Source organism: Chelonoidis abingdonii, chromosome 21 (assembly GCF_003597395.2).
Source record: "Chelonoidis abingdonii isolate Lonesome George chromosome 21, CheloAbing_2.0, whole genome shotgun sequence".
NCBI lineage: Eukaryota > Metazoa > Chordata > Testudines > Testudinidae > Chelonoidis > Chelonoidis abingdonii.
The window spans coordinates 5734779-5762380 of NC_133789.1; the positions used below are offsets into that span (position 1 = coordinate 5734779).

At 50.1% G+C, this 27602-nt stretch overlaps 1 protein-coding gene across 1 annotated transcript in view; it reads right to left on the reverse strand.

The window, feature by feature from the left end:
- Positions 1 to 27602, reverse strand: part of SKAP1 (src kinase associated phosphoprotein 1) — a 232582-nt gene that overhangs the window by 24667 nt on the left and 180313 nt on the right. Inside the window, exons 7-10 of the mRNA XM_032791434.2 lie at positions 24761 to 24885; positions 23664 to 23727; positions 21807 to 22001; positions 5938 to 6000 (exon numbers count right to left, since the gene is read on the reverse strand). Of these exons, the coding sequence (XP_032647325.1) occupies positions 5938 to 6000; positions 21807 to 22001; positions 23664 to 23727; positions 24761 to 24885 (447 nt within the window). The remainder of the gene's footprint in view (positions 1 to 5937; positions 6001 to 21806; positions 22002 to 23663; positions 23728 to 24760; positions 24886 to 27602) is intronic.

The window sequence follows — 27602 nt, forward strand, 5'->3', positions numbered from 1 at the left end:
TCAAATGATCCATCCCCTGCCGTCTATTCCCAGCTTCTGGCAAATGGCGGCTGGGGACAAGATTCAGAAAGGGAATGGAAATTTATATGGATAGGAAGATTAATCAGAGATGTAAATAAGTTCAACACATTTTTTTGGAAGGGATATTAACCTTCATATGTAAGGGCTGAAACCAATCTTTATTAGAGATCAGCGTGAGACCCGATGTGGAGGGCAGATTATCCCACATCTGCTACTGCAGGGTTTTTCCACCTTCCTCTGAAGCAGCTGGTACCGATTACAATCAGAGACAGGATACTGGGCTAGATAGGCCTCGGATCTGATCCAGTCTGTCAAATCTCACATTCCTGTATCCTGTATTCATTACTAAGCCCAGCTGCCACTGCCCTCGGGGGTGAGGCTCAGCCTACACTCGGTCATATGCCATACCAGCACCTAGATGGGCCCATCTGTCTCTACAGAAATTAGTTTTCCATTATAAACAAACAAACCAACCAAGCCTAGATTTTGTATTTGCTTACAATTTGCTTACTGGTTACTTTAGTGCAGCTGCTGCTGCCGATTCACATCAACATAAGTGGGAATCAGAATCTGGGGAATCAGTAGTCAAGAAGAAAACCATCCAAACGGGGCTATTGCCATGTTTTCCTTCCCACAGCTGCACTGCTTGAAACAACAGTCAAGGGAGGAGCGCAAGCTGCCCCTGTTCATTTCAGGGGTGGCCGTTGACTCTGAAGCGTAACAACGGCAGTCTAAATAGCAACCATTTTTTGTTGTTTTCATTTGAGCAGAAACATCCTGCTACTCCAGGAGAGGACAGAGCTGTGGATCGTGGGAGGAGCCAGAAATTGCGGGTGATTGTCGAGCGGTGGAATTGAGCTGTGCCTATCCTGGTAAAATGCCTTACAGATGCGGCTACCCTACCTCCCCCTTAGCTAATTCTAGCTCAGAACACAGGGGTTAAAAGGAACCAGTTGCTAAGAGAAGAAAACGAGACTCCTGGCCAGATGAGACTGCAGCTCTCAGTTTGATTTGCTGGGAGAGGCTGGTTTCACAGTGTCCTTGTGGCTCTCGGAAATGAGAAACAATAAGTTTTACATTAGCCAAATGCTCATCTGGCATTTTGACCATTTGATATAATTAAGAAAAATGCACATTGTAACCCCCAGCCTCTCAGCTTTCATTTCAAGGACTTCACTCCACCTAATTAGTCTTCTATTCCATTTGGACTGAAGAACAAAAAATACAAGACTAAAGCACAGAAGCAAGTGCTTCCAGCAATGCCACAACCCTGTCCCTTGAAATCCTGCCCAGCAATTGAGAGGCAAGAGACTAATATATTATTCAGCCTGAAAAAGGACAGCTCCTAAAGCAATCATGACCAAGCTAATAACTAAAATAGTTATAACGATGAACATTTAGCACCACAAGGAAGATACTAACGAATATGAGCAGGGCATCAGAATGGCTAGGAAGTGGGACAAGCCAACATTTTCAAGGGTGACCTCTTATTTGGGGTCCCCCCCGGAGATGCCTGCGGTCTATTTTTCAGAGCAGTCACAACTCCATTCCCCCTTAAGCATCAGGCTCAAGGCATCACAAGCTGGGCCAACAAAATCCAAGGCCAAAATGAGCCAACCGTGGGAAACACGGCCTTTAAAAACCCCAAGCCGATGGCAGTTAGGTGCCCTAAGACTTGGGTGCATTACTCCTTCCGGCATCTCTCACGTCCCCAGTTTTAGGGAGCTAAACCAAATTAAGGCCACTTTAATTCTGAATGACTGTCCACACAGGGGTTTAATGTGGTTTCACTAAGCCACTTTAAATTCACGCCTTTAGTTAATTCGGATTAACTTTCCTAGTATCTCTGTGTAGACAAGCCCTTGGGCTCCAAGTACATTAATAACTGAAAAGGGAACTGGAAATAGAAAGGGAAAAACGGAAGCCACTCAGCAGCAAGGATCTTAGCTGACTGAACCCAGCCTGTACCTGTTCCAAGGACTTCAGTGGCCCACCTTTTCCCTGTAGCCCAGGCCAGCACCTCCCTGAACAATGATGCTTCCCTCAGTGCCGGGAAAAAGTAGTCAACACAGTTGCTCTGCACAGACTAAGCCTAAGCCCATCAGCAGAGGTTAGTCAGGAAAGAGAAGTGCCACCTTATGGGAGCTGCATGTGGGCAGCCAAAGACTGAATTGATCCAAGGAAGAAATATTATTTGTATTTCTGGAGCATTCAGAGATTGAGGTTGGGGCCCAAGTGTGCTAGGGGCTGTACAAACAAACAGTGAGACAGAGTCCTTGCCCCAAAGAGCTCACAATCTAAATAGATTAGATAGGAGATGTGGGGAAATCTAGGCACAGAGAAAGGAAGTGGTTCACTCAAGGTCACTGGAAGAGCCAGAAATAGAACCCAAGCTTCTCGATTCCCACTCTAGTGCTCTACCCACTACACGCCGCTGCTTCTGGTTGATTATACATTTGAACATCCTCCTAGGAGCCAGTTCTGAGGAGAGAATTAGGATGTTCAGTGGGGAAATGGAACTAGTTTATTCCATGTTAATTTACTTGCTTAGGTTGATTTGTTTATTGTTTCACGAAGATGCTCCTCCAATATTCCTTCCCTCTGTTTCCCCTCTGTCTTCTCTCTTTAGTCAGCTGCATTTGATCCTACATGGATGAAAGCGCAGCTTTGTGTCATGACCAAAGCATGGTTTATAAATAACGGGACAACGTCTGTTTTCGAAGCTTTGGGGCGCTCGTACCTGCTGTAGCAGCCATATGCTCCAGTGGCCTAATAACTCATCATGCTGGTGCGGAATGAAGGTGGGAAAACAGCACCACAGAAACGTAACATTCAGAAGAATTCTCCTTCACCCCGATCTTTGCAAGGAGCTGGAACTCAAACTCATTTGGCAGTGTGAGCCAGTGACCCTGCAGCAGTGATGGTCCATCTCAAGGTCTTTTCTGGGTCAGGGAATGACCATCCAGGAGATATAAGGACTTATATTGGCCGGGGGAATTGGCTGGACCTTGTGCTCAGCTTGCAGCTTCACAGCAACACTGGGGAGACTCTGTCGCAGGCAGAACTGGTTCAGCCAGGCCTGAGCTAAAAACCCCGTCTGGCTTCTTGTAACCGGGGCTGGCTGGCAAACAAGAATTCCATTCCGTGGAAAATGTTGAGGTTTCAAAATCTGTTCTCATTTCCCATTGGGAGGAACCAGACAGCTTTGGAAATCCGTCACAGAAAGAGAGTGAGGCATCCCAGAACAGCCACTAGCCTGGTGACGAGGGCACTCACTTGGGATATGGGAGCCCCAAAGTTCCAGTTCCAGCTCCTTCGTTTCAGGGCGTTCACTTGGCATATGGAAACCCCAAGGCTCCAGTCCCGGCTCTCTTGTTTTGACCAGAAATTCCACCCTGGATTGGAAGAAACCTTCCGGACAAAACTGTTGTCCAAACAATTCCCTGCCATGCAAAGTTCTGGTTTCAATCGACTGGCATTTTCCAATTGAAAAAAAAACAAAACTTTTGGCCAAAAATTCCCAACCAACCCTACTTGTGCCCAACACCGGAAGGCCTAGGACAGTTGGTGGGCAGGTAAGTAAAATAGCATAGCCACGGACAGACAGGCCGATACAGGTTTTCAGGACTGAGACCTTCAGCACCAAAACCGCCACTTGAGCTAAAAGGGGGGACTCCACTGTGCAAGTACACCACTGAAGTCTCCCATTCAGGTCACTAGACGGAGGCATATTCATGTGCACTAATCCAGCAGACACAAGGCGCTGTACAGACCGTGTGGGCACCTTTTCCTCTCGTGCACACAGGGTGCATCGTGAAATGACAGCCACCCAGATCTGAGCTACTCAGACCTTAACGGCCAAGGGTTTTTGGTGTGCGCAGAGGGGTGAATAAAGTTTTCAACTTGGCTGAATCTGCCCTGCTCATGTGGTTAAACCTCCCCCTTTAAATTCTGGGATGCGAGCCCCATGGAAAGGGGGCAGGAAAGAGGCCAAAGAGGTGGGTCTCAAACCAGATTTTGGCCAGGAGGCTGCGATTTCCTGAACAGTGCTGTAAAAAGGGAACTGGGGCTGCAGGAAGCTCAAAGCTGCGCCGCCCGAGGCTGCTCGCACACAAGGGCTTCTTTCCTGTGGCTGGGGCAGACGCCCGATGGGAAGAGAAGCAGGTGGGACTAGGGGGAGCTGGGCAGGAAACAGACCTTCCGCTCAGCTCCCACCCGAGGGGTTCTTAAGGAAAAAGCAGGGGTGGGGATGCTGGATTCCAGGCACATGTTGTGGAGGCAGCTTGCGCTGCAGAGGCGGTTTGGGGGTTGGGTTTCTGGTGCCTCCAACATTCCAGTACACAGATCCACCCTGCTCCGTCTTCCTCTCGGCTTTGCTGGCCGTGACTCACTTTCCGCTCTCTCTGATGGTTTTTCAGTGCTTCTCTCCCCACTCCCGTTTGTGGCCTGAACTTTACAAGCCTGGCTCCCTCCCCGAGTGCTCCCTGGTCCTGATCACCTGCTGCAAACAGAGCAAGGGAAGACAGCGCGATGACATGTGCATTTACAACTGAGATCTTTGCAGCCATGAAACGAGCTGCTGGATTCTAAGTCAGGCAGGGCTGATGAATGGAACGTCCTCACTCGAGATACGTCATGTTTTGCTGCAGAGAACAGTGGGAGAGGCCTTTGGTGACGAGGCTTCAGAGGGGCATCTGTCTTTAGGAATGCAGAGTCAACTAGTTACCTGTAGCAGGGATAACAGCAGGAGGCTGGAGGAGATGCGATTTCGCACCCACCCAAAAACGGTTACATAGTCATATCCAAATGTGCCTGGAATGAGACCGGGGCATCCAAAGCTGGGACCAGGCAGTGGTTCCATGGTCACTGCTCTGATTGCATGGCTCCCTGACCCTGCCCTCTGAACTTCCAGTCTCAGGGCACTGCGGAGTAGAGACGAGGCCTTTCCACTCCCCTGGCTCTCAGGGTCAAGAAGCCAATTCCTCTCGCTGAGGGGCGGGCACAAGCCCCAAACCTGCCTCCATCCCTCCAGTAGAACCTGAACCTTTCCTTAGGGTCAGATCATGATGTGACATTATTGATGCGAACGGTGACCGTATAGATCATTGTTGCAACCAAGGTCCTATATTTGCACCAAATCTTGACTAAGGAGTCAAGTAAAGTGTCTATGGAAAGGTTGTAATTTGCTGGTTCCGGTTATGCTGTTTGTATGTGTGTATCATTTTTGCATTTGAAGTTATGAATATTGTCTATGAATTTGTATCTCAATGTGTTTGATTCAAAAGTAGCATCAGTGAAGCATTTGGTCAGCTTCTCGAGAAAGGACTTCTTTCCCCCCCTTTGCTGATACACCTGGAGGTTAGAGGATCCAGGAGCTCTTGGTCCAACCTTTTGAAAGGGACTCAGTGCTGTCACAGCAGATAGGGGCCACAGAAGAGTAGAGAGATGCTGGATGGTCTTGTGCTGCTGGCAACCAGCAGGAATAGCCATGGGAGGATTGGAAACAGAGGAAACCCCATGGTGAGCTCACCCCGCCTTAACAGCTCACTGCTGGTAATGGTGAGACCTGAAGGAAGGCTTGGAGGTGGAGCAGGGAGATAGCGGGGGAGGTATCTCACAGCCCATGGGTGGAGCAGGGGGGTGTAGGTAAAGCAACTGGTTGCCGGGGGATTCGGGAACAGAAAGGGAGGTGGCAAAGGAGAAGGTTCTCAAAAGGGTTCTGAGCCGCTAAGAGCCTCCTCCCCACCACAGTCATCAGCAGCAGCCTCCATCCTGGGGCCTTTCCCCTCCTCTATGCTCTCAGCCACACAGTCAGCAAGGTACACTGACTCCTGATCTAACTAGCCGGAGGAAGGTCCTTCCTGCAGCCCAACCCCAAGAAGCCTGTTGCTTCCAAACGATGTGGTAGTCTCTTACCTGTTTTCCCTTTACTTCCAGCCTCTTCTCTGTCCTCTAGAACAGGTGGGTCAAGCTCCTCATCTGGAGGGGAGTGGGGGAAATGAAATGAAAGAACTTGGTTAGCGAGAGATTATGGAAACTGCATGGGAGGCCTCTCCACTTTGTCCCCTAGATGAGGCGTGGGACTTTTCCAAAGCTCTCAGCATTGTCCTAGCTTTGCTCCCACTGAAGTCAGTGGTAAAAGTCCCATTGACTTCTCTGGGTGCAGAACAACACCAACGCCGTCCACTATGGAAAATCCTGCCCTGGGGGCTTCATGTGATGCTGACTGCCAGGGTATCTGAATGCCTGGAGCTCTCATTTCAAAGAGCAGCCGATGCCAGTCCGGACCCTAGGTCTGAAAAAAGGACATGGTGCACAGAGAAGTCTATGGACAAACAGAGCCTGTGAACACTTCCACGCACACTGGTTACAGAAGGAATTAATCCTCGAGTGGCGGCTTTTAGAAGACACAGACTCTTTACATGGACGAAGTAGAAATGCCAAGCAGCAGTATGATGCCAGTAGATTACATTTGATTAGAGATTTGATCAACTAGACTGGATGACTTGGATCAAGAGAGCATCTGATTCTCAAACCAGTAAATTCAAGGTGTAAATTTGAAAAAGCGGCAGGAGAAGTCCCCCGCTCCTGGGACAGGTAATATTTTAAAGCATGTTGCATAAACCCATGAATTCCTATTAACACTGTTAAAAACAAATCACTTACTATAGCCTCATAAATTTACATGGCACTTTACAAGCATCATATAGGAAGAGACATTTCCTGCACTGAAGAGTTTACCGTCTGTGAGACACAAGGCACTGGCTGAACAATAATTTCCAGGAAATGGAGGAGGGTGGAATGATTTCTTGAAAGAAGCAGATTTAAGGGGGAATCTGAAGAAGGAGAGAGAAAGGACACCTGGCAGTGAAGAAGAGAGAGGATGATCCAGGCATAGAGGGCAGATGGTAGAAGATGCTGAGGTCATGGGAGTTTAGCCACTGATTTCAGTGGGAGAAGGTTTGAGCCATAGGGGAGAGGTCTGTACAGAACAGGACTAAGACGAAACAAAGAGCAGGGAGTTGGGAGGAGCTAGGCTACTCATGAGCACAAAAGGAGATTTAAGTCAGTATGAGAGAAAAAGGTTAATTTTTACACAACATTTGCACCCGTTTCATTAAAATCAGTTTGGGCTAAGTCAGCGCAAGCCCCTTTTGTGCACACACTTAAATCGGTTTACAACTGGGTTCTGGTGATTTAGTTTAAATGGGTAACCTATCATTAGCACCGGCATTCACTCTCCCAGGAGCAGATTGGTGCAAGGTCCTTACACTGGCACATGAATACAGGTTCAGAGTCCCTGAACGTAGTGGCACCCGCACGAGGTGGGTATACACTACTCAGCCAAACCAGTATTGAAGTCAGTTTGGCGGCAAGCATCGGCAATGACAGGAATCAGGGCTGGATTAAGGCAATCCAAGATCCTAGCCACACCCCACCCAACCCAGAACAGGAGATCTGGGTGTGGGGCCAGATGGCTCTAGTACGCTCACTCTGCGAGATGCTGTCTGCAGACTCAGGAAGACGTCACTGCTTGGGTCACATTTGCAGGTTTCTCTTTGCCACCACAAAGTTTAGAAACAAAACCCAGATTCCAGGGCTGTTCCGTGTCTCTGGAAGTCAGCACCCTGGACATCCACCTGTAGCGCAGATTCAGCACCTAATTCAGGCCTGACAGACAGCATTGAGCTGCACCTGTGATTAGCAATGGGTTATTTTTGCAGCATAGGCAAGTCCTATGCAGGAGTATGAGGTACCGTGACTGAGGCTCGGCCTGTGAACCCAAAGGCACCAAGTTTGGCTCTAATCTCAGGGCAGAGCCGTTTCATGAGGAACCATGGTCAGGAGGGCCTTTCTAATAAAGTCAGCGACGGGCCTTTTGCTGATACCGTGCAACTTGATCGCAAGGCGGTAGATAATCTGCTGCGTTTAGGCACTTTCGGAAGACAGAGTGCTCTCCCCCACCCTCCACGGCCCGGCCCCAGCTGTCTCTGCCTCCCGATTCTAATCAATGCAAATCAGGTCAGAGCTCCGTTGTGAATTACAAATTGGATCCGAAGTTGGAGGGTCACTGCAACGGCTCCCCCATTAGACGGGAAGTGGCACCAAAGATCTTTTCTAAATAAATCAGACTTTATTGTAAAACTCGGCCACTGACGAGACGTAACCTCATTAGCATTGATTTGAAAATAAATTATTGAAAGTGGCTTTTGCCTGCTCTTTGCATTTGTAAAAGAGAATGTAAACGTATCTGCAACCATGATAAAAAAAAAACCCAACACCCACTATCAAGGCAATCAAAAGTGGATTCCTTTATCCTTTCGGACAACAGCACTTAATCTGGCCCTGGGATGAGAATGGGAAAGAGAACAGATAAAACCGATTCTTCCAGGGCAGTTCAGTGTCCGAAGAGACACTATATCTGATTGTGCCTTGGGAGTCATCTCCCAGGCTACGGCCAGTCTTATATGCAGAACATTGTGACTATCAACAAGGAGCTCAAGACCTCTAGTACTGGATAAGGAAGCTTATCAGTAGAAACAAACTCACCCCAGCCAAGGAGGACGAAGATTAGGGAAAGGGTTGTTACAGCTTCCTGGCTACTTCTATACCTAAGCTATAGAGAGGAAGTGCTGCCCAATGGTTAGAGGACTAGCTTACAATCTGGGAGACTGGTTCAAGTGCCTCCTCTGCCACAGATTTCCAGTACGACCTTGGGCAAGTCACTCAGTCTCCAGGCACTCTAATGGGGGGAGGCTAGAGTGTCTCTACCTTCTGGGGAGGTTGTGACAATAAATCAGATTGTGAGGTGGTCAGATAATAAGGGAATGGAGGTCATATAAGCATCTAAGTGAGGCAGACGCTAATGCCAAAGTGTCCACGCCCACCCTTACAACGCCAGGCTTTTCGGATGATAGGAAGTGAGATGGAAGAGTGGTGAGAGTGAAAAAAATGATCCGACACAGCCGTGGACATACAGAATTCCTGCCTGACTTCCTCTCTTTCACCCACAGAGCCCCCCGCCTCCTGGCAGAATTTATCCAGACCATCAATTGCTTCATAAACCCATTTGAGCAATGGCGAGATCACCTCCGTAATGGTGACCTAGAATGATGCAGCTATTCCACTGGGACTGTGGACTAATAAGGAGAGGCTCATGAATGCAGGAGACGGAATTTTACAGCTCTTGCACCCAGTGGAACTCTTGGCCACAAGAAATGAGGCCAACCACTTTCAGCCCTAAATGCACTTGATTGATCTTTCCCTCGGTAAGTTACCTGCCCTGTAAACCAAATCAGCTGTTTCTCCTCTGGGCTGGAAAGGGGAAAAGCTTGCTATTGTTACTTGCAGTTTTAAATACTAAGGAGATGCTCAGATTATGTGGCGACCATAGACATGTCTTGATAGATAAGGAGATGGTCTCCTGATTGGAGAGCTACCCATGTGTCACAGGCTCGGTGCCTCAGTTTACCTATCAGGGATAATCCTACCTGCCAACATCAGAGGGGTGTTGTGGAGATTAGTTGGCTAATTCCTGTAAAACCAGATTCATCTGAGCATTGCTGTAGAAGCTCAATGTATTGTTTTCATTCTAATTGGTGCTGACGGGACTCATCTGGAAGTTACAGGGAGAGCTGGGACACACAGGGAAGGGATAGCTCAGTGGTTTGAGCACTGGCCTGCTAAACCAAGGGTTGTGAGTTTAATCCTTGAGGGGGCCATTTGGGGATTTAGCTGGGGATCGGTCCTGCGTTGAGCAGGGTGTTGGACTAGATGACCTCCTGAGGTCCCTTCCAACCCTAATATTCTATGATTCCAGTTTCAATCTCCACGGTGGATGAGAATATAGTGGCGTTAATGAGAGAAAGTGTGTTGTCCACTGCACAGCAAAGTAACATGCACAAGCGAAACATGCTCCTATGGGAGCAGGGATTGCACAAAGGTGGTCCCATTCCAAGCTCTCTGTTTTCTGCGTTAGCACCTTCGTCTCTCCAACCCAAACATCCTCTCCCTGCACCATTCCATCTGCAACGTGATCCCTCTCAGTCTCTCCGCCCCACTGTTGCAAAGAACCTAGTCTACACTACAATTATAATCCAGCCAGCTGCAACCCGGTTAAATACTGCAGTGCAGAATGGATTTAGCTGTGTAACGGGGTTAAAAGGAGTCCCCGGGGGCCTGTCAGGGGGTGGGGCAGTCAGGGGACTGGGAGCAGGGTGAGTGTGAATGGGGGGGGGATCCCAGGGGGTGGTTAGGCGCAGGGGTCCCAGGAGGGGGCAGTCAGGGGACAAGGAGCAGGGGGGGTTGGATGGGTTGGAGGTTCTGAGGGGAGCAGTCAGGGGGTGAGAAGTGGGAGGGGGCACAGGCCAGGCTGTTTGGGGAGGCACAGCCTTCCCTACCCAGACCTCCATACAGTTTTGTGACCCCAACGTGGCTCTAGGGCCAAAGTTTTCCCACCCCTGCGCTAGACCATCTTTCCTCTGTAAACTACCTTCCATCGGTTTGAATCAGTGGATATTCCCTTCCACCCCCCAAACTAAATGCCCCAGATTTTAGTTCATGTGTATTTCCCCCAACAAAGTCCAGGCTGGGAGTATGGAAGACTAGTAAGTGGCCAATAACCCTCTAGGTTTGCCATCCATTCATTTATGCAAAGCTGTACCTTATTCATCCACAGTCTGTAAATCGCACGCTGGCAAGCATAGCAAAAAGTTACCACGAGCATTTTGTGGCAAGCACGTAACTTGGAGGAATAAGCCCTGATGTCTAGCTAGCATGCTGACATTATCCGTGTTGTCGACAGAGCATGCACTCTGCAGTACTGAGTAACATTTAAGTCTCCACTGCTAAGGCCTCTGGGAATTCAAATGCAACTCTCGGGAACAAGAAGCACTAGCCTTGAATTGCAAGCTCTTTGGGGCAGAGACTGTCATTTTGTGAGGATTGTGTACAGCACCTTGCACGATGGGGCCCTGATCCCCGACGGGGGCCTTTAGGCACTACCATAATACAAATAATGAACACCCCTTCCGACTGTACTCTGCCACTCACATGGAGATGCCCCATCCACTTACAACCTGCATGCCCCTGATCACACCCCATCTACCTGCCAACCTACACCCAGCCTATATGTGGAAATACCCCATCCCCCTATGAGCTGTGTGTGCCTGATTTCACCCCTATCTGCTCCCTGCACACCCATGTTTACTCACCTATCTCATTGCACACTCCTAATTGCAACGCCATAGACCTGCAATCTGTGCCTTTCATCTACCACAATCTGCAGCCTCCACACACCCTCAGATGCGTCCTGGCTTGCTCCCTGTGGACGGCTTTGCCCTCATCCGAGCCGAGCTATCCTTGGGCCCCTCTTTTCCCCAAACCCTCTGGCCTCTCCTTCTTTCTTGGGAAGCCATCGGCCAGCACTGGCGCAGGAAAACACATGACATTCCAAGGGAAGCATTTCTTCTACGTGACTTTCGGTATGTGGGGGAAAAAAAAAAGGTTATATCAATTATGCTAAGCCTATCGGGGCCTTCTGTGTCTCTGCCCCCTCCTGCCTTGTGGTGGAGCAGGCAGCCTGACTCCTTTCCGCCCCTTCCTAGCAGTAACACAGGCCGCTCTGCAGTGCTGGGCAGCAGAGTGTGTACTAACATTTCCACGGAGGGTGATCTGTCTTGCTTTCTCTCTGCTTTACGGGAAACCCCTCCAGAGAGCAGAGCTGGTTCCTGTTGCCATTACAGCTGCTGCGGATCCGCATTTCCCACCTCTAATGGGGTCAGGCGGCTTGCTTGATTCCAGCCCCCAGCTCCCAAAGACAAGAAAACTTTGCCCAAGTCCTTTTGCTTATTCTGCATTCAGCTACAAGAAGGCACCGTGGCGTGGCTGGCAAAGGGAAGAAAACAGCACCTTTCCCAGAAAGTCTCCGTCCTCTGCCACCTCACTCCAGTTTCACAGTTGACGGATCACAGAACATATTAACCAGAACCCCCAACCCCAGTTTAAAAGTTCAAGTCATGGGAGCCAGGAACAGGGCACCAGGCCTCCAGGGTTCTATTCCTAACTCTGAGCAGAAGTGTTGCCTAGTGGGTAGATACAGGAGGTTGAGTGTCAGGACTCCTGGGTTCTATTTCCAACTCTCAAGAGTGGGTAGAGAGAGAGACCCAGATGCTAGTTCTCTTCCTGGCTCTGAAAAAGAGGGTGGGGGTAATTGCTGGAGCAAGGAGCTGGGAGTCAGGGCTGCTGGATTCTCTTCCCAGCTCCATCACTGAGCTGGGCAAGTCACTTCCCTTCCAGTGAAAAAATGAGACAACAGCCTTTGTAAAGCGCTCGGAGCGCCTCAGAAGAAAAGGCCTATGGAAACGGAAAGTCTTTTCAGCCATCCCGACAGGCTGCAGTATGCCCCCTGTGCAGGGTACAGAGCCTTGATCCGGCTTCTCTTTGCATTGCTCTGACGGGCACGAGCGAAGCCTCTCTGACCTCACCGAAACGGATGCCTGTGGAGACGCGCCCTGAGCGAGGTGCGGGATAATTCAAACATCTGCCCCTTCTTGGGATGGGGTAGCTCGGCGTGAGGTACGGTTTGTAGCGACGTCTAGGGCCGCGTCTACCCTTGAGGCAGTGGCTGTGTCTGCCCTATGGTGCCTAGCTACACAAGGTAGCGAAAGACGCTGGCAGAGAGGCGAGCAGGTTAAAGCTTTGGCAGCAGGACACCACGCTGCTAAAGATAGCAATGGGAGGCACTGCTTGGGCCCACGGAGAGCCGTGTAGATACAGAGCCTACAGATCTGGCACCTCTCTACTCATTTCAGCCAGTGAGTCTCAAACTGATTTGATCGGGCCTCCTCCCTTGTGTCTGTAGGAGTTTACGCCCCCCTGCCCCGCTGCACAAGTACCTATACCGATAAAAAGAAAATCAACATACAACTCTCACTAAATATTAAAAGCAGAAAGGCATTGATTCAAACAGAGCCATTTAAGTGTATCTACATTTTAAGTAAGATGCTACTTCCTGGCCTCACACTGTTACTAGTGTGATGGGCAGGGCCGGCTCCAAGGTTTGTGTCGCCCCAAGCGGTGGTGAAAAAAAAAGAAGCCGAGATCTGCGGCAGCTCCATCGCGCCGCTTTCTTCTTTGGAGGCAATTCGGCGGTAGGTCCTTCCCTCCGAGAGGGACCGAGGGACCCGCTGCCGAATTGCCGCCAAAGAGCCCGACTTGCCACCCCTTCCACTCGGCCACCCTAAGCACCTGCTTGCTGAGCTGGTGCCTGGAGCTGGCCCTGGCGATGGGTACGGCTGTTTTTTGGCAATACCATCCCATGCCACCAGGGCTGTCCCTAGCTATTCTGGGGCCCTACACAGCCAATCTGTATGTGTGCACGGGGGCGAGGGGCAGGCCTCTGCACAGCAAGGGAGTGGGGGGCAGGCCCCAGGCCTCCAAGGAGGAGCAGGCTGGCTTTGAGGGGGTGGGAGAGGACCACCCCCCAGCACTCACTGGCAGTGTTGCTGGGGCCAGGTCACTTCACTTCCTGCTGCTGGTGAGCACAGCCGTGGCCCTGCTGCAGAGCTCAGGAGCAGGGGTGGGGCTGGGGTGGAGCAGGGACTGGAGCAGCACGCAGCTGTGCAGGGTACCAGGAAATTTGATGCCCCAGATTTCGTGGTGTCCTATGCAGCTGCATACTTTGCGTGTGGGTAAGGATGGCCCTGCATGCCACCTTTGGTTCTGCGCTGCTGCTGGCGGAGGCGCTGGCTTCAGAGCTAGGCGCCCAGCCAGCAGCCGCCGCTTTCCGGGCACCCAACTCAGAGGGCAGCGCTGCAGCCAGTGGCAGCACAGAAGCAAGGGTCTACGATGCCACGTTCTAAGATGGATGCACTCTTCCCCTCAAACCTCAAGCGTTATTCATTGCTGTGGGGAAAACGTGCACAGTGTTGTTTTTTCCCCCCTAAAGCTTCTCACGCCTCCTCGAATACTGTACATTCTGTGCTCCCCAGTTTGAGACCTCTGGTCTGAGCACTGCCTCAGCTTCTCTGCTGCTATTTCTACCCATGCTAGCTGGGCATGCAGCGTCTGTACTCCACAGGGTCCTGTTGCACCGAGGGACCGAGTTAGCAATCACCTTCTGGCATATTCACATGTTCTAAGGAGACTAGATTGCACAGAGGAAAGTGGAGGCCACACGCGGTTACCCATATAGGCTGACGTCAGCATCTCTCAGCTGCTCCTCCCCTACCCCGAAGCTCAAATCCTCAGCCTCACCTGCTGCCACACCACAACCGAACACTCCACACTGGGATTTGGAGGGGGGGAGGGGGCGGGGCAATGTCAAAGCTTCATCTCCCCAGTGAGTCAAACCGCTCCCCTGCACAACACAGAGGGCCACGGAGTCACCCGACGCTGACATATGCCAGGCTACGCAATTCCACCAGCCACGTGATGCCAAGGCTACATCCCTCCCTAAGCAACAAGCTCCACTCTGTGACGGAGGAGGGGACCCTGCCTCACATGATGCTGGTATGTTCAGGGTTCTATGTTCCATTCACAGCGGGCTTCCCCTTGCTGTGGGTGGCACATTCCGTGCCTGGTGCCAGCCCGCAAGTGGCAGGCCGGGCGAGTGGATTGGAAGCCATGAACTGAAACATTAATATCATAATTAAATGCCAGCCTGTCTCCTAGCTGCACAGCGCCCCAGAAGGGTTGTGATGGATGGAGGCTTTTAGGAAGGAAGGGAGAGAACTGGCAAGCTTTAGTTGGATTTTCCTCAGGAAAATGTTCCTGGGGAGCAGCTTGCTGGGGTGACTTCCCCATAACAGGCTCCATTCACCCTGCTTCGTGGTGCCTGCTGCCCCGGCAGGTGCTGTGGGACCCTTTCCTGTCTAATGCCCAGGAGCAAATATCCCAAGGGATAGCACCATCTACTGGACCCACTGAAACTGCTCCCAGCTGGTGCATGCTGGCAGGTCACCCGCCTCTGCCCGGGGTTCAGGCAAATGCCTCAAGTGCTGGAGGCTGGGGTGGGGGACAGTGATCAAGGAACTGACCCAGCCCCCTGCACCTAAGCAAGGTTGACTGCAGTCGCAACATGGAGATTCCCACAAAAGCAGCCAGATGGGAGACCCTCGTCTTTGAATGTCTACACTGCATTTTTTAGCTCCGCAGCCTGAGCCCTGCGGGTCCCAGTCCATTGACCAGGGCTCTGAGGGTTTTTATTTGCAGTGTAGATGTACCCTTAATAACCCCATCAGCGGCTCTGGCTCGAGCCCAGTTCTAACCTGCAGTCTTGTCCTCTCCTTGGAAGAGAGTTAAAATTCGGTACCACGCATGGTGCGGTGGATACAATTAGGCTGTTTACACTGTAAACTCTTTCACCCTGTTGTGACCAGGTGCCCTGAGTTGGTTATAGTGTAGACAGGCCCAAAAGAGAAGGCAGGACAAGTTCTGCCTCCTAGGGCAAGGATTGGTCTCAGATACTATGATGCCAAAAAATAAAGATACACCCACTGGCAAAACCCTGATGGGTCTTTTCTGATCCCGCTTCCCTCCAGCCTTGCTCCCCCCACCAATATGGAATCTACCAGTGCCCGAAAAGGCTGAACACGCTGCCTTTAATGAGGCACTGATGTGGCATGTTCCACCACAGCTGGATTGCAAACCTGACTCCCTCTAACCCCCCGCAGAGGAAAACTGTTTCCCCAGCCACGGGTTCCAAGAGACCAGGGAATCTTGCCTTTCTCACCCCCTCGCCGGGCACAGCTACTGAGCCCTGGTGCTATGCTGGAGCAGTCTGTGTGAGGGGCAGATTCTCAGAGGAGCTGTGTTTTAATGTAGCAATTTGATTCAATTTTCCACTCTATAAAATTACCCATCACTGCTCGTTGCTTCCTAACAGACACCTTCACTCTTAATTTAACAATCTATTGAATTCTGCCAGGGAAATTGGAAAAATTTATCACCTGTGAAATTTTATTTTTCCTTGGTTGTATCTGTTTTTGTAAAACTTCATTAACGACGATGACTTGCTGAGGAAATTATCTCCCCCCCCCACCTTTTTTTAAAAAACTTGGAACAAGAGAAAAAATAGCTCGACCTCAGCAGAGATTGTCATTTGCATAATAAAAAACACACAACATGGAGATTCCAGGGGAGGGCAGGGCTGGAGAAAGCAGAAGCTTCCTCAGTTCGTTCTCTTGGGTATTTATCTGGCTCCCGGTACCGCAGGATCTGAGCATCTCACAATCTTTGATGTATTTTATCTTAAAACACCCCCTGTGGGGCAGGGCAGGGCTGTTCTCTTCACCGTACAGACAAAGAACAGAGACACGGAGATGCTAGGTGGGTTGCCCATGCTCACACAGGAAGTCTTGAAGGAGTTTTCAGTTACTGTTCAAATCACTGAACCATCCTTCCTCTCTAAAGCTTCCTCTCTTTACAGTCCCCCCCCAAACCTGCCTCCCGTATCACCCTGCGAGGGAGGCAAAAAATGACTGCTGAGCAATAGTGGCGCCATTGGGAAGGAAAGGTGCGCAGTGGCTTTGCGGAGCTGGATCGCCGGAACCCTCTCCGGGGGAACAGTGGTGGATCTGCTGCTTCTGATACCCTCCAGGCCCATGTGCAGACAGGACATGCGCCATAGTGAAGTGGCTTTACGCCACAAGACTTCTCTTATGATCCCAGTTTCCATATGGCCTGTCTGGTAAGAGCTCCACCAGGAGCTTTTCACCCACCCCTGGAAGTTGCAAGGGAAAGGCTGCTAAGGTAGACAGCCCACATCTACGCTTCCTGCAGCTGTTCCTGTCAGAAGGGCTGGGCCCCAGCAATCCCCCTTTTGCCTTCTCTTGCCCTTCCCAGGATACTCTAACAATAACGACTCTGTTCTTCCTGTGCACACTCCAACGGATATTGATTTTCAACCTAGTTTGCCACCAGCAGGTTCTCCTGTAGTTTGCAGAAGGGACGGGGGAGCACAGGTGAAGTGAGGCGAGGTAGCCCTTGGGCTAGCAAAGACGTCTCATGGGGGTCAGCACCAAAGGAAGGGGACACACTGCCATAGAATCATAGAATATCAGGGTTGGAAGGGACCTCAGGAGGTCATCTAGTCCAACCCCCTGCTCAAAGCAGGACCAATCCCCAACTAAATCATCCCAGCCAGGGCTTTGTCAAGCCTGACCTTAAAAACCTCTAAGGAAGGAGATTCACCACTCCCTCTTGACTTCACCGATGAAAAGTTTTTCTAATACCCAACCTAGACCTCCCCCCCGCCCCGCAACTTGAGACCATTACTCTTGTCTGTACTCTAGGTGTGAGCCCCCTTTCAGGTAGTTGAAAGCAGCTATCAAATCCCCCTCATTCTTCCTTCTGCCAGTACTAAACAATCCCAGTTCCCTCAATCTCTCCTCATAATCCTGTGTTACCCACCCCTAATCATTTTGTTGCCCTCTGCTGGACTCTTTCCAATTTTTCCACATCCTTCTTGTAGTGTGGGGCCCAAAACTGGACACAGTACTCATTGGTGAGGCCTCAGCAATGTTGAATAGAGAGGAATGATCACGTCCCTCGATCGTTGGCAATGCCCCTACTTAAACAGCCCAAAATGCCGTTAGCCTTCGGAATGGACGTTGACTCATATACAGCGGGACCAGGGTGAGGTGCCTACCGCTCGTCCAGCTGTAGCATTGCAACAGTCTTCATCCTAAGGTGCAGGACTCTGCACTTGTCCTTGTTGAACCTCATCAGATTTCTTTGGGCCCAATCCTCACTTGTCTCATCCCGCACAGCGACACTGTTTTCTTGTGGCACCCATTCTGGCGTTTCTTCCCAGCTGCTGCATTCTGGGAATCTAGAGCATCTACCTACAATGCCCAGCCCAAGTTGCTGGGAGCAGGAGCCTTTAGATAATTTCCCATCATGACACTTTGCGTGGTGGGAGCCAGTTAGCTGAACTGGTGCCTTTACGACGCTTCTTGCTTCCCATCCATGCACAGGTAAGCAGGAGGAGAAAATAAGATACTTGTTGAGCTCATTGGTTGTAGAACACCTGGGCTGCAAGAGGACTAGGGCGTGCAGAGCCTTGGAAAGACATGGCCAGGTCAAGGGGTTCCAACCAATAGTTTGTTGCAGTGCCAGGAGTGGCAAGATGGGGAACCGCCTTGAGGGGCCAAGAATTTTGGAGATACTGGGTTGACCTGGGCCCCAAAGGTGGATTTTTCGAGTGAGCTGTTACAAACAAAGTGACTCACATGAAACATGTTCTAAGACCAGCCCAGGTAAAGAGAGAGTTTTATTGGGATTTCAAATGTTCCACCGTGGCATGCTGCAGCCTGACCGTCACAGCTCCGTGCTCCCAGAAAACGAGATGGAGGAAAACCAGATGTGAAACTGGTAAAACAAGCAGCGCAGGGAGATCTCCCTGTCCCAGCCCTAGCCCTTGCCCAGGGGAAGCCAACCAGCCCTAACCTTTGTTCCATGGAGCAACAGAAAGGCTGAAAAGAGGTTTAATTATCATAGGCATTACTAGCAGCACACGTAAGGAAACCTGAGGCCTGATTCTCTTCTTCCCTGCAGGCTGGGAGGTTATTCGCACCAGCGCAAAGTGGGTGCAAACCTTTACCGTTTGGATTTAGTCACATTTTTCTTCCACTCTGCACTGGTATGAATGACTATGGTGGATGCAGGACAATGGAGGATTTTATAGAATCTCAGGGCTGGAAGGGACCTCAGGAGGTATCTAGTCCAACCCCCTGCTCAAAGCAGGACCAATCCCCAACTAAATCATCCTAACCAGGGCTTTGTCAAGCCTGACCGTAAAAACTTCTAAGGAAGGAGATTCCATCACCTCACTAGGTAACCCATTCCAGTGCTTCGTTCCCCTCACTCATGCAAAGTGCTACCTAGATCAGTATGGTGGCATTTTAAATGCCCCCCTGCCCCCCACCCCACGTTCACCTTTATCCTCCTTGTAAATGACACCGCACGGCTTGCAAGGCAGCAGAGAATGGGGCCCATAATTTTCAAAGTTGGTGGATACAGTGCTCCTTGGGAGAACGGCTACCAACTCAGGGAAAGTTTTGCAAAACAACCTATTTTCAGACAGACAATCCTAGCTCTCATAGTTCCCCTCTCCGGTTCTTTTTATTACTTCAGGGCATTTGTACAACAATCAGATCCTTGCAGCTCCAAGGTTCGCCTGTTCCTGCTGTTCATCTCCCCACCTGTCATTGGAAACCTGCCTTTGTGCTGTCTTAGTTCATTGCTATGGAGCTGGTTGTAGGTACTGGGAACAGACCAATATTGCCCTCCCATCCTGCAATCACGAATGACATAGGTGATGACTTTATTTTCCCATGGGGGTGCTCCGCCCCGAGGCCCCACCCTTGCTCTGCCTCTTCCCACCCCCTCTCTGCCTCTTCCCGCCTCTGCTCCAACCCCTCTCCTAAGATTCCCACCTGCCCACTGCTCTTCGCCCTCTCTCAGCTACCAAACAGCTGATCGGCGGTCCTGACGAACAGCTGTGGCTGCCGGGTGCTGAGCACCCATTATTTTTTTTTCATGGGTTCTTGAGCCCCCAAGGAGTCAGTGCTGATGATGAATGCTGTTTGGAGCTGCTGAGAAAAGTGCTCATCAACAGGGCTGTGTGGGGTGGCATGGCTCTCACCAGACAAAGCGCAGTGTATCCCTCCCCGCATCCATCCGAGACCCTGTAAGCAACACAGGACGGGTTAGTGTCTTCCCCTGTCCCTATGCTGGGTTATCTCCCTGCCAAGACAAGAGAATGATCAAAGTCCCAGGGAAAGAGAATCAGCTAGGCCATCGGGCAGGGACTGCCGGAGGCTGGTCAGGCAGATTTAGGTGCTGCAGCAGCAGCTTCTCGATGCACCCGGTGAATTTCACAGGATTCTCAAGGGCATTTACGAGTGCCGTGGTTCTCAAGGATTTCCCCACCTGTGCCATGAGCTGCTCACTCCCTCAGTGCTTTGCAGTTGCAGAAGTGGTGGAAAGGCCTCCATGTAAGGATGGATTTTGCCTCCCTGTGCACAGAAATCCAGCCGAAACCAGCACCATGGACCCAGGCCTTTCTGCACTCCAGACAGGAACCTGGCAGTGATGCACAGGTGCAGTGATAATGTCTGTTACAACCGAAAATGACCCGTGTCTGCTGATAGCTGGGGGGCAGAGTGAGGGCAGCCCAGCTTCAGCAAGTGTTATTGAGCATGCTCAGTACAAGCCAGGCAGCAAATCGAGGGAGGTGGCATGTGAACCCACTTGCCACCCCCCCATGCGTCGCCTCTAGTTACAACACCACTTAGAGGCTCCAACTGCGATCAAGGTTCCATCGTGCTCGGCGCTGCACATACACATAGCCCGAGACAGCCTCTGCACCAGAGAGCTTCCAGGCTAAACAAACAATAGGTTGGCTGAAAAATGGAGGCAGAGGGAAGCAAAGCAGCTCATCCAAGGTTATGCAGCATGTCAGTGGCACAGCGAGGAACAGAATCTATCTAGTGCTGCAGTCACCTCTACCGTGCTTCCGAACAGCTGAGCACAGACCCTTATGCCCGAGAGCTCGGGCTCTTTATTGCTGCCTGGTGGAACATCCTGGCATCTTTAATTTAGTTTTTAAATCACTAAAAATGCAAAAGCTCCAAAAATAAATAAAAGGAAACGAGGACCTAATTTTCATGCAAATGCTCCTAGCCAAGGGGAAGACGGAGCGGCGGGGGGAGGAGGGGCGGGAGGAAGAGACAATGGCAGAATTGTTTCCAACTAGAATATTTTCCAACTTTCTCTAGGCAGCCTCAGTAGCTCTTGAAATTGGAACAAGAGGAGAGGAAGCTGGAGCAAAGCAGGGTAAGGTATAAATTTGCAGCAGTGGTAAGGCAGCCTCTCACCCTGGGATCCTTGTAAATGTCTCTCTGGTTCCCTGAGCAGGAACAATCGTCAATGGGGCTATGTGAAGAATGCAGGGTACGTCTCCACCATGGCCAGGGGTACGAATGGCCACTTGTGTAGATGCGCTAGCATGAGCTGTTCTCTTGCTAATGGCAGAAGTGAGGATGCACAAGCCCGCCTGATTCCTCTGGCAAACGGACACGCTACCGCAGCCAAATCAACTCCAAGGAATAACGGTACGCACAGGCACCTCTCCAGCCTTGCCACATTTGACAGCAGGCTCCAGGGCAGGTTCCATGGTGCTTTTTTATGGTTGGGAACAATGCAGAGGGCGTTGGCCCTTCTGAACTGTACGACTTTGCACTAGCAGGGCTGCTCCTGAGTTCCTCAACCGGCCGCTACAGCTTGGTTCACTCCCATGCATGTTGCATCTTTGGCAACTGAGGGCAAATCTTTAATTTCACTATGTGTTGTCCCTTGCAAGACCAGAAGCTGCAACACAGTTACAGATCCTAAGCCCACCAGAAGGGACCATTGTGATCATCCCACAAAAACACAGGCCAGAGAATCCTCCTTTGAGCCCAGCAACGTGACGGTTAAATTAGATCACGTTTCAGACACACACCTGACCTTGATTTAAGAGACTCCAAGTCCCAGAGAAGCCACTGCACTGGGAGAGAAACGGGTTAATTCTCATGGTCTGTGATGGACCAAGCTGTACACAGTTGGGAAAAGCCAGACAGGTCAGAACACGCTACATTCAGTAGAAACATTCCTATGAAACAACCCTTTTTACTCCAAAGAAAGTGGTTTGTTGAGGGGATATAAATACCCCTCTGCTACGTCTGCAGCCCATTGCGAGTGGCCAGGGCGTTTCGTCACCTGACCGCTCGGTTGCTCACCTGGTAGAACCTCATAGATGTCCTCTTCCTCCTCCCCACTGGCCGCCGCCACCTCCTCCTCCACGTTTTGGTTATAGTGGGATTTCGCGTTTGGAGAGCCAAAGCCATCAATGTCATCGTAAGCTTCTTCCTCTTCCTCCTCCTCTTCCTCCTCCTCCTCTTCCTCATCGTAGGGAATGGTGAGGGAGCTCATGTCTAGCAGGAGGGATGATGAAAACAAAGGAATGAATTGAAGGAAAACAAAAACCACCACGTTAAATGCTGGTGCTTCCATCATGGGCTGAAATCTACCAGAAAAGTCAGGCAACCTCCTGCAGTGCTCGTCATCAATCCTGTTCTGCAATAACACAGAACAAGGAGGTGGGGGAGGATGGAGGGAGAAGCACCCCCTTTTACGGTCCATGGGTGTCTGGCCTAACATATGGGCTAGGAGCACATGAGATGAGGATCGGGAAAGGGGATAATAAACCCTGGGAAAGGGGAGGAAGTCTCCAGGGTGCAAAGCTATGCTTCTTTTCAAGTAGGAAAACAGGATGGAGAGTTTCTTAATGAATCCTACCTCCCCGCCCAGAGGACGCTCTGCAGGGCACACTGACCTCAGCAGAGAGCCGAGGAAAGGAAACGTGGTCAGTGGACTTGTCTCAGACAATGTAATGGAACTGATTTGCTAGCAGGGCCAATGTTTTAACAGACACACTGGACATCATTGTTGGATAGGGTGCACTGAAGCTGCCTTCCCTCTTTAGGAGGTTTGCACATCTCAGGCTAGCTTCTGGTCTCAGCTATGCTGGTATAAATCTAGAGTAAATTCCGTGAAGTCAAAGAAGCAACTCCAGATTTCCACCAGAATCTGGCCCTTAGTGATAAGTCATATGCATGAACCTAGAACAGGCCCATCCCTCTTTTTCAAGTTCCACTCAAGCTTCTTGCAAAAAACAAAACAAAAAAACCCCACAGTGGTTGGTTCTCTTGGTAGGAGAGATATAGAGTGAAATTGGCAGCCCTTGTCCTTGAAACAACAGTGTCTTTCTCTCCACCAACAAAAGCTCACAGTCCAGTAAGCGATGCTGGATAACTAGGCCCTTTCCCTCCTACTCCAGTCTCCCTCCTCGTACGTTCAGCTGCGCTAGCTGATTGTGGGACAACTGGATAGATTCAATAGCCTGCTCTGCCCAGGGAGGAGTGCACCACTCTCTCTACCATATTTGATTATAGCTCCTACACCCCATGGTCAGTGCCAACCCCCTGGATTGGCCAGCAGAGGCTGCCGTAAGAGCAGGCATTCAGCAACCCACTCAGTGAAGTTAGACCCATGAAGAGTCGTAATGAATTAGGTTTGAACCCCCCATGTTCTTTGCCCCGTGCCAATGGGCTGCGTCGGCTGCATCTTGCTTTTCTATTCATTTGGGCGCCTTCGTTTATCGCGGAGAAGAGTTTAAGGGCATCAGCGCCAGGAGGAGAAGCAGAGTGGAAACATTTGCTAGTGGTAAAAGCCCTGGACCAAGAGAGGAGATTATGGGGGTCTAGTCCCAGATCCAAGGGGGAATATTGTCTGGTTTTACAGCTTGGGACTGGGAATCAGGATTCCTGGGTTCTTTTCCCAGCTCTGACACCGACTTGCCCTTTGACTGTAGACCTCTCTCGATGTTTCCATCTGTATAATGGGGATAACAATAATATAGATACCCACCCTGGGGGCTGCAAGGTCTAATTCCTCAATATTTGGGGAGTTCTTTGAGATCCAGGGATGGAGGCAGCTAAAGAAGTGCAAAGCTGTCTGCAGATAATGGCCCCGGGCTGTCTGAATGAACTGAAAGGCAAGCAAGTTGTCTACAGCGCTCCCCGACAGCTACTCACCCTTTAATAGAAACTGGATCTGATCCACCCAGTCTTTAGCCTCTGCAGGACTGGAAGCTGTAAACTAGGGAGAGAATTCATTTGTTAGGTCATTCATGTTTTAAGCAGAGGTTGTGGAGACAAGCTCCTAGACCAGGGGCCTGGGAACCAGGACTCTGGGATTCTATTTTTGGCCCAGGGAGCTAGTTTAGTGGTTCAACTGGGTGACTAGAATTCAGGACTCCTGGGTTCTGTTCCTGGCTCTACCTCTCACCCACTGGGTGACCTTGGGTCACCTCTCTATGCCTCTGTTTCCCCATCTGTACAATGGGGATAATGCTGCTGACCTACCGCAGAGAAGGTTGTCAGGCCTCATTCATGATTCAAATGATTTGGTCTCATCAGATAAGTGGTGGCATTATTGAGTGTGAACCACCGCTCCAGATCCAACTCCCCTTGAAATTCACGTAAGTTTAGATCCAAACATTACGGCTTGGATCGTTTCTATGACAGCACTTTCCAGCCTTGCCCACCAAAGCCCAGGGAGTTGGAGACCTGGTTTAACCCCTTCCACCCAGCGTGAAGGCCATTTGTGACATTCCTTTTACACCTAGACCTTCCAGACCCAATTTCTCTGTTGCTTTGCAGCTTGCAGACTCATTTACCGCTGGGTCAGATGAGGGCAAAGTCCTTCGGTTCTGCTTGCGTTTTATACTCGCTTTGTATCGGTATAAAGGGCCGTACAAGATGCAAGACTGGGGAGAAGCATACTATCCAATCGGCAACGGAGGTCAGTGTTGTCAAAGCAGGACATCATGCAGCAGGTCACAATGGGACGCTTGGAAAGGTTTGGATTCAGATGATCGTTCAAGAATGAGGGGAACCAAAACCTTCCGGCCTTGTTTCTGTTGCCACGGATTCGGGTTTGGGGGATGATGACATGGAAAAAGGTCTCCCCCAACTCAGAGGTTCAGACATACCAGGCCATACGGACTATACAGTAAATAGCAACATGCCAGGTGCATGCTGTTGTATGATACACTCAGCGTTTTCATGCTCAAAGCGACCGGGGCTCAGAGAGCACAGAAAAAAAGGACCATTTCTTCTACTGATCCTACCTCGTAGCTGCGTTTGCCGGGGCTCATGAGTTTGAAACAGGATTCTCTTCGGGAGTCTTTGCGCAGGTGGAAAGCCAGGTGGGCACTGTAGCTCTCAATGGAAAAAGTCCCTTTTGGTTGCTTGCCTACAATGATAAATAATATTACTGACTTTGTGTGGCTGCAGCACTTTTCCTTGAAGGAGCTCACAGTGCTTCACAGAAGGGGGATTTCGCTCATTTCACAGATGGGGGAAACTGAGGCACAGACCTGCCCAAGGGGTCTCAGCAAGTTCAGAGGGAAATGGGCAGAAAACTCCTAAGCCCCCTGGTGTGAGCATCTGTATCCCCAGAAGAAGGAAGGGTTGTAGCGCTTTCCCTGTTAGGTGAAGGACCAGCAAAGCGGAGGCCCTGCTAACAACTCTTGCGGGACAGTAACAGCAAAGAAAAGTTTGTTAGGGTCACACAGACACACAAGATGAGCTGCCTGTAATGAAGCAGAGACCTTGGTGTACTTGGGGAAATATGATAAAAACAATTATGCTGCTGCTGGTCGAGGATTAACGGCTTGGTGCATACGAAGAGAAAGAAGAAACTATTTAGCGAGGCCTTTGACAATTTGCCTCTGGAAGCTTGGAGACATGCAGACATGTGCACGTATTGGATCATATCCTCAGCTGGGGTGAACTGACATAGCGCCACTGATGTCAACAGAACTTCGCCAAATATACACCGGCTGCGGATCCTGCCCCTCGTTTCCTTATTGTAACTGGCCACTAGCTGGTTTCTTTTTGTGTCAAGGGAGAGAGCACATCTAGTGGATACAGGAGAAGACTGGGAGTTTCATTCCTGGCTCTGCTACCAATTTTCAGGGGTGTCTTGGAAAAGTCATGCCACTTGCCTGTGCCTCAGTTTCTCCATCTGTAAAATGAGGGTGGTGATACGTAGTATCAGAGCAATGTAGGACTGCAAGGGACCTTGATAGATCATCTAGCTCAGTCTCCTAGCACTAAGTCAGGACTATATATTATCTAGACCATCCCTGACCATAGGTGCCAACTATGTGGGTGCTCCAGCACTGGAGCACCCTCGGGAAAAAACTGGTGGGTGCTCTACACTCACCGGTAGCTCCCCGCCCTGCCCCAGCTCACCTCCGCCTCCACCTCCTCCCCAAGCGCGTCGCTGCATCCTATTCTGCTTCTCCCCATTTCCTCCCAGCACTTGCGCCACAAAACCACTGTTTCGCACGGCGAGCCTGGGAGGGAGGAGGGGGAAAGTGGTGCGCTCAGGGGAAGAGGTGGGGCCGGGGTAGGGATTTGGGGAGGGGTCCAATAGGGGCAAGGAGGGGCGGAGTTAGGGTGGGGACTTTGGGGCAAGGGTGGAGTCGGGATGGGGGCGCAACCTCCCACCAGTGCAGAAAAATGTTGGTGCCTGTGTCCCTGACAGGTGTTTGTCTAACCTGTGCTTATAAACCTTCAATGACGGAGATTCTACAATCTCCCGAGGTAATTTATTCCAGGGTTTAACTACTCTTACTGTTAGGAAGTTTTTCCTAATGTCTAACCTAAATCTCCCTTGCTGCAATTCAAGCCCATTGCTTCTTGTCCTGTCCTCGGTGGTTAAGGAGAACAATTTATCACCCTGCACTTTATAACAGGTACTAGAAGACTTATGTCCCCGCTCAGTCTTCTCTTCTGCAGACTAAACAAACCCACTTTTTTCAGTCTTTCCTCGTAGGTCATGTTTTCTGGGCCTTTAATCATTTTTGTTGCTCTCCTCTGGACTTTCTCCAGTTTGCTCACATCTTTTCCGAAGAGTGGTGCCCAGAACTGGACACAATACTCCAGCTGAGGCCTTCTCAGTGCTGAGCAGAGAGGGAATATTACTTCTTGTGTCTTGTTTATAAAACCTCTGCTAATATATCCCAAAATCACGTTAACTTTTTTTGGCAACAGTATTACGTTGTTGACTCTCATTTAGTCTGTGATCCACTAGAACCCCCAGATCCTTTTCGACAGTACTCCTTCCCACGCAAAAAGAACAGGAGGACTTATGGCACCTTAGAGACTAACAAATTTATTTCAGCATAAGCTTTCGTGGGCTACAGCCCACTTCTTCTATGCATCTGAAGAAGTGAGCTGTAGCCCACGAAAGCTTATGCTGAAATAAATTTGTTAGTCTCTAAGGTCCCACAAGTCCTCCTGTTCTTTTTGCGGATACAAACTAACACGGCTGCTACTCTGAAACCTTCCTAGGCAGTCATTTCCCATTCTGTATTTATATTGCATTGTATTTGTATTTGTGCAATAGATTATTCCTTCCTAAGTGGAGTACTTTGCACTTGTTCTTATTGAATTTCATCCTATTTATTTCAGATCATTTTTCCAGTTTGTCAAAATTATTCTGAATTCTAATCCTGACCTCCACAGTGCTTGCAACCCCACCCAGCCTGGTACCATCCACAAACTTGACAAATGTACTCCCTTGGCATTACTCAAATTATTTCTGAAGATATTGAATAGAACCAGACCAGGACAGATCCCTGCAAGACCCCACTCGATACACCCTTCCAGCGTGACTGTCAACCATTGAGAACTACTCTCTGAGGTCACTTTTCCAACCAGCTGTGCACCCACCAGATAATAGGTTAATCTAGGCTGTCTTTCTCTAGTTTGTTTATGAGACGATCACATGAGACAAAATCAACAGCCTTACTACAACTGAGACAGATCACATCTACTGTTTCCCCCACCTATCCACAAGGCTTGTTAACCTGTCAAAAGAAGGATATTAGCTTGGTTTGACATGATTTGTTCTTGACAAATCCATGCTGTAACTTATCACTGTATTTTCTTCTAGGTGTT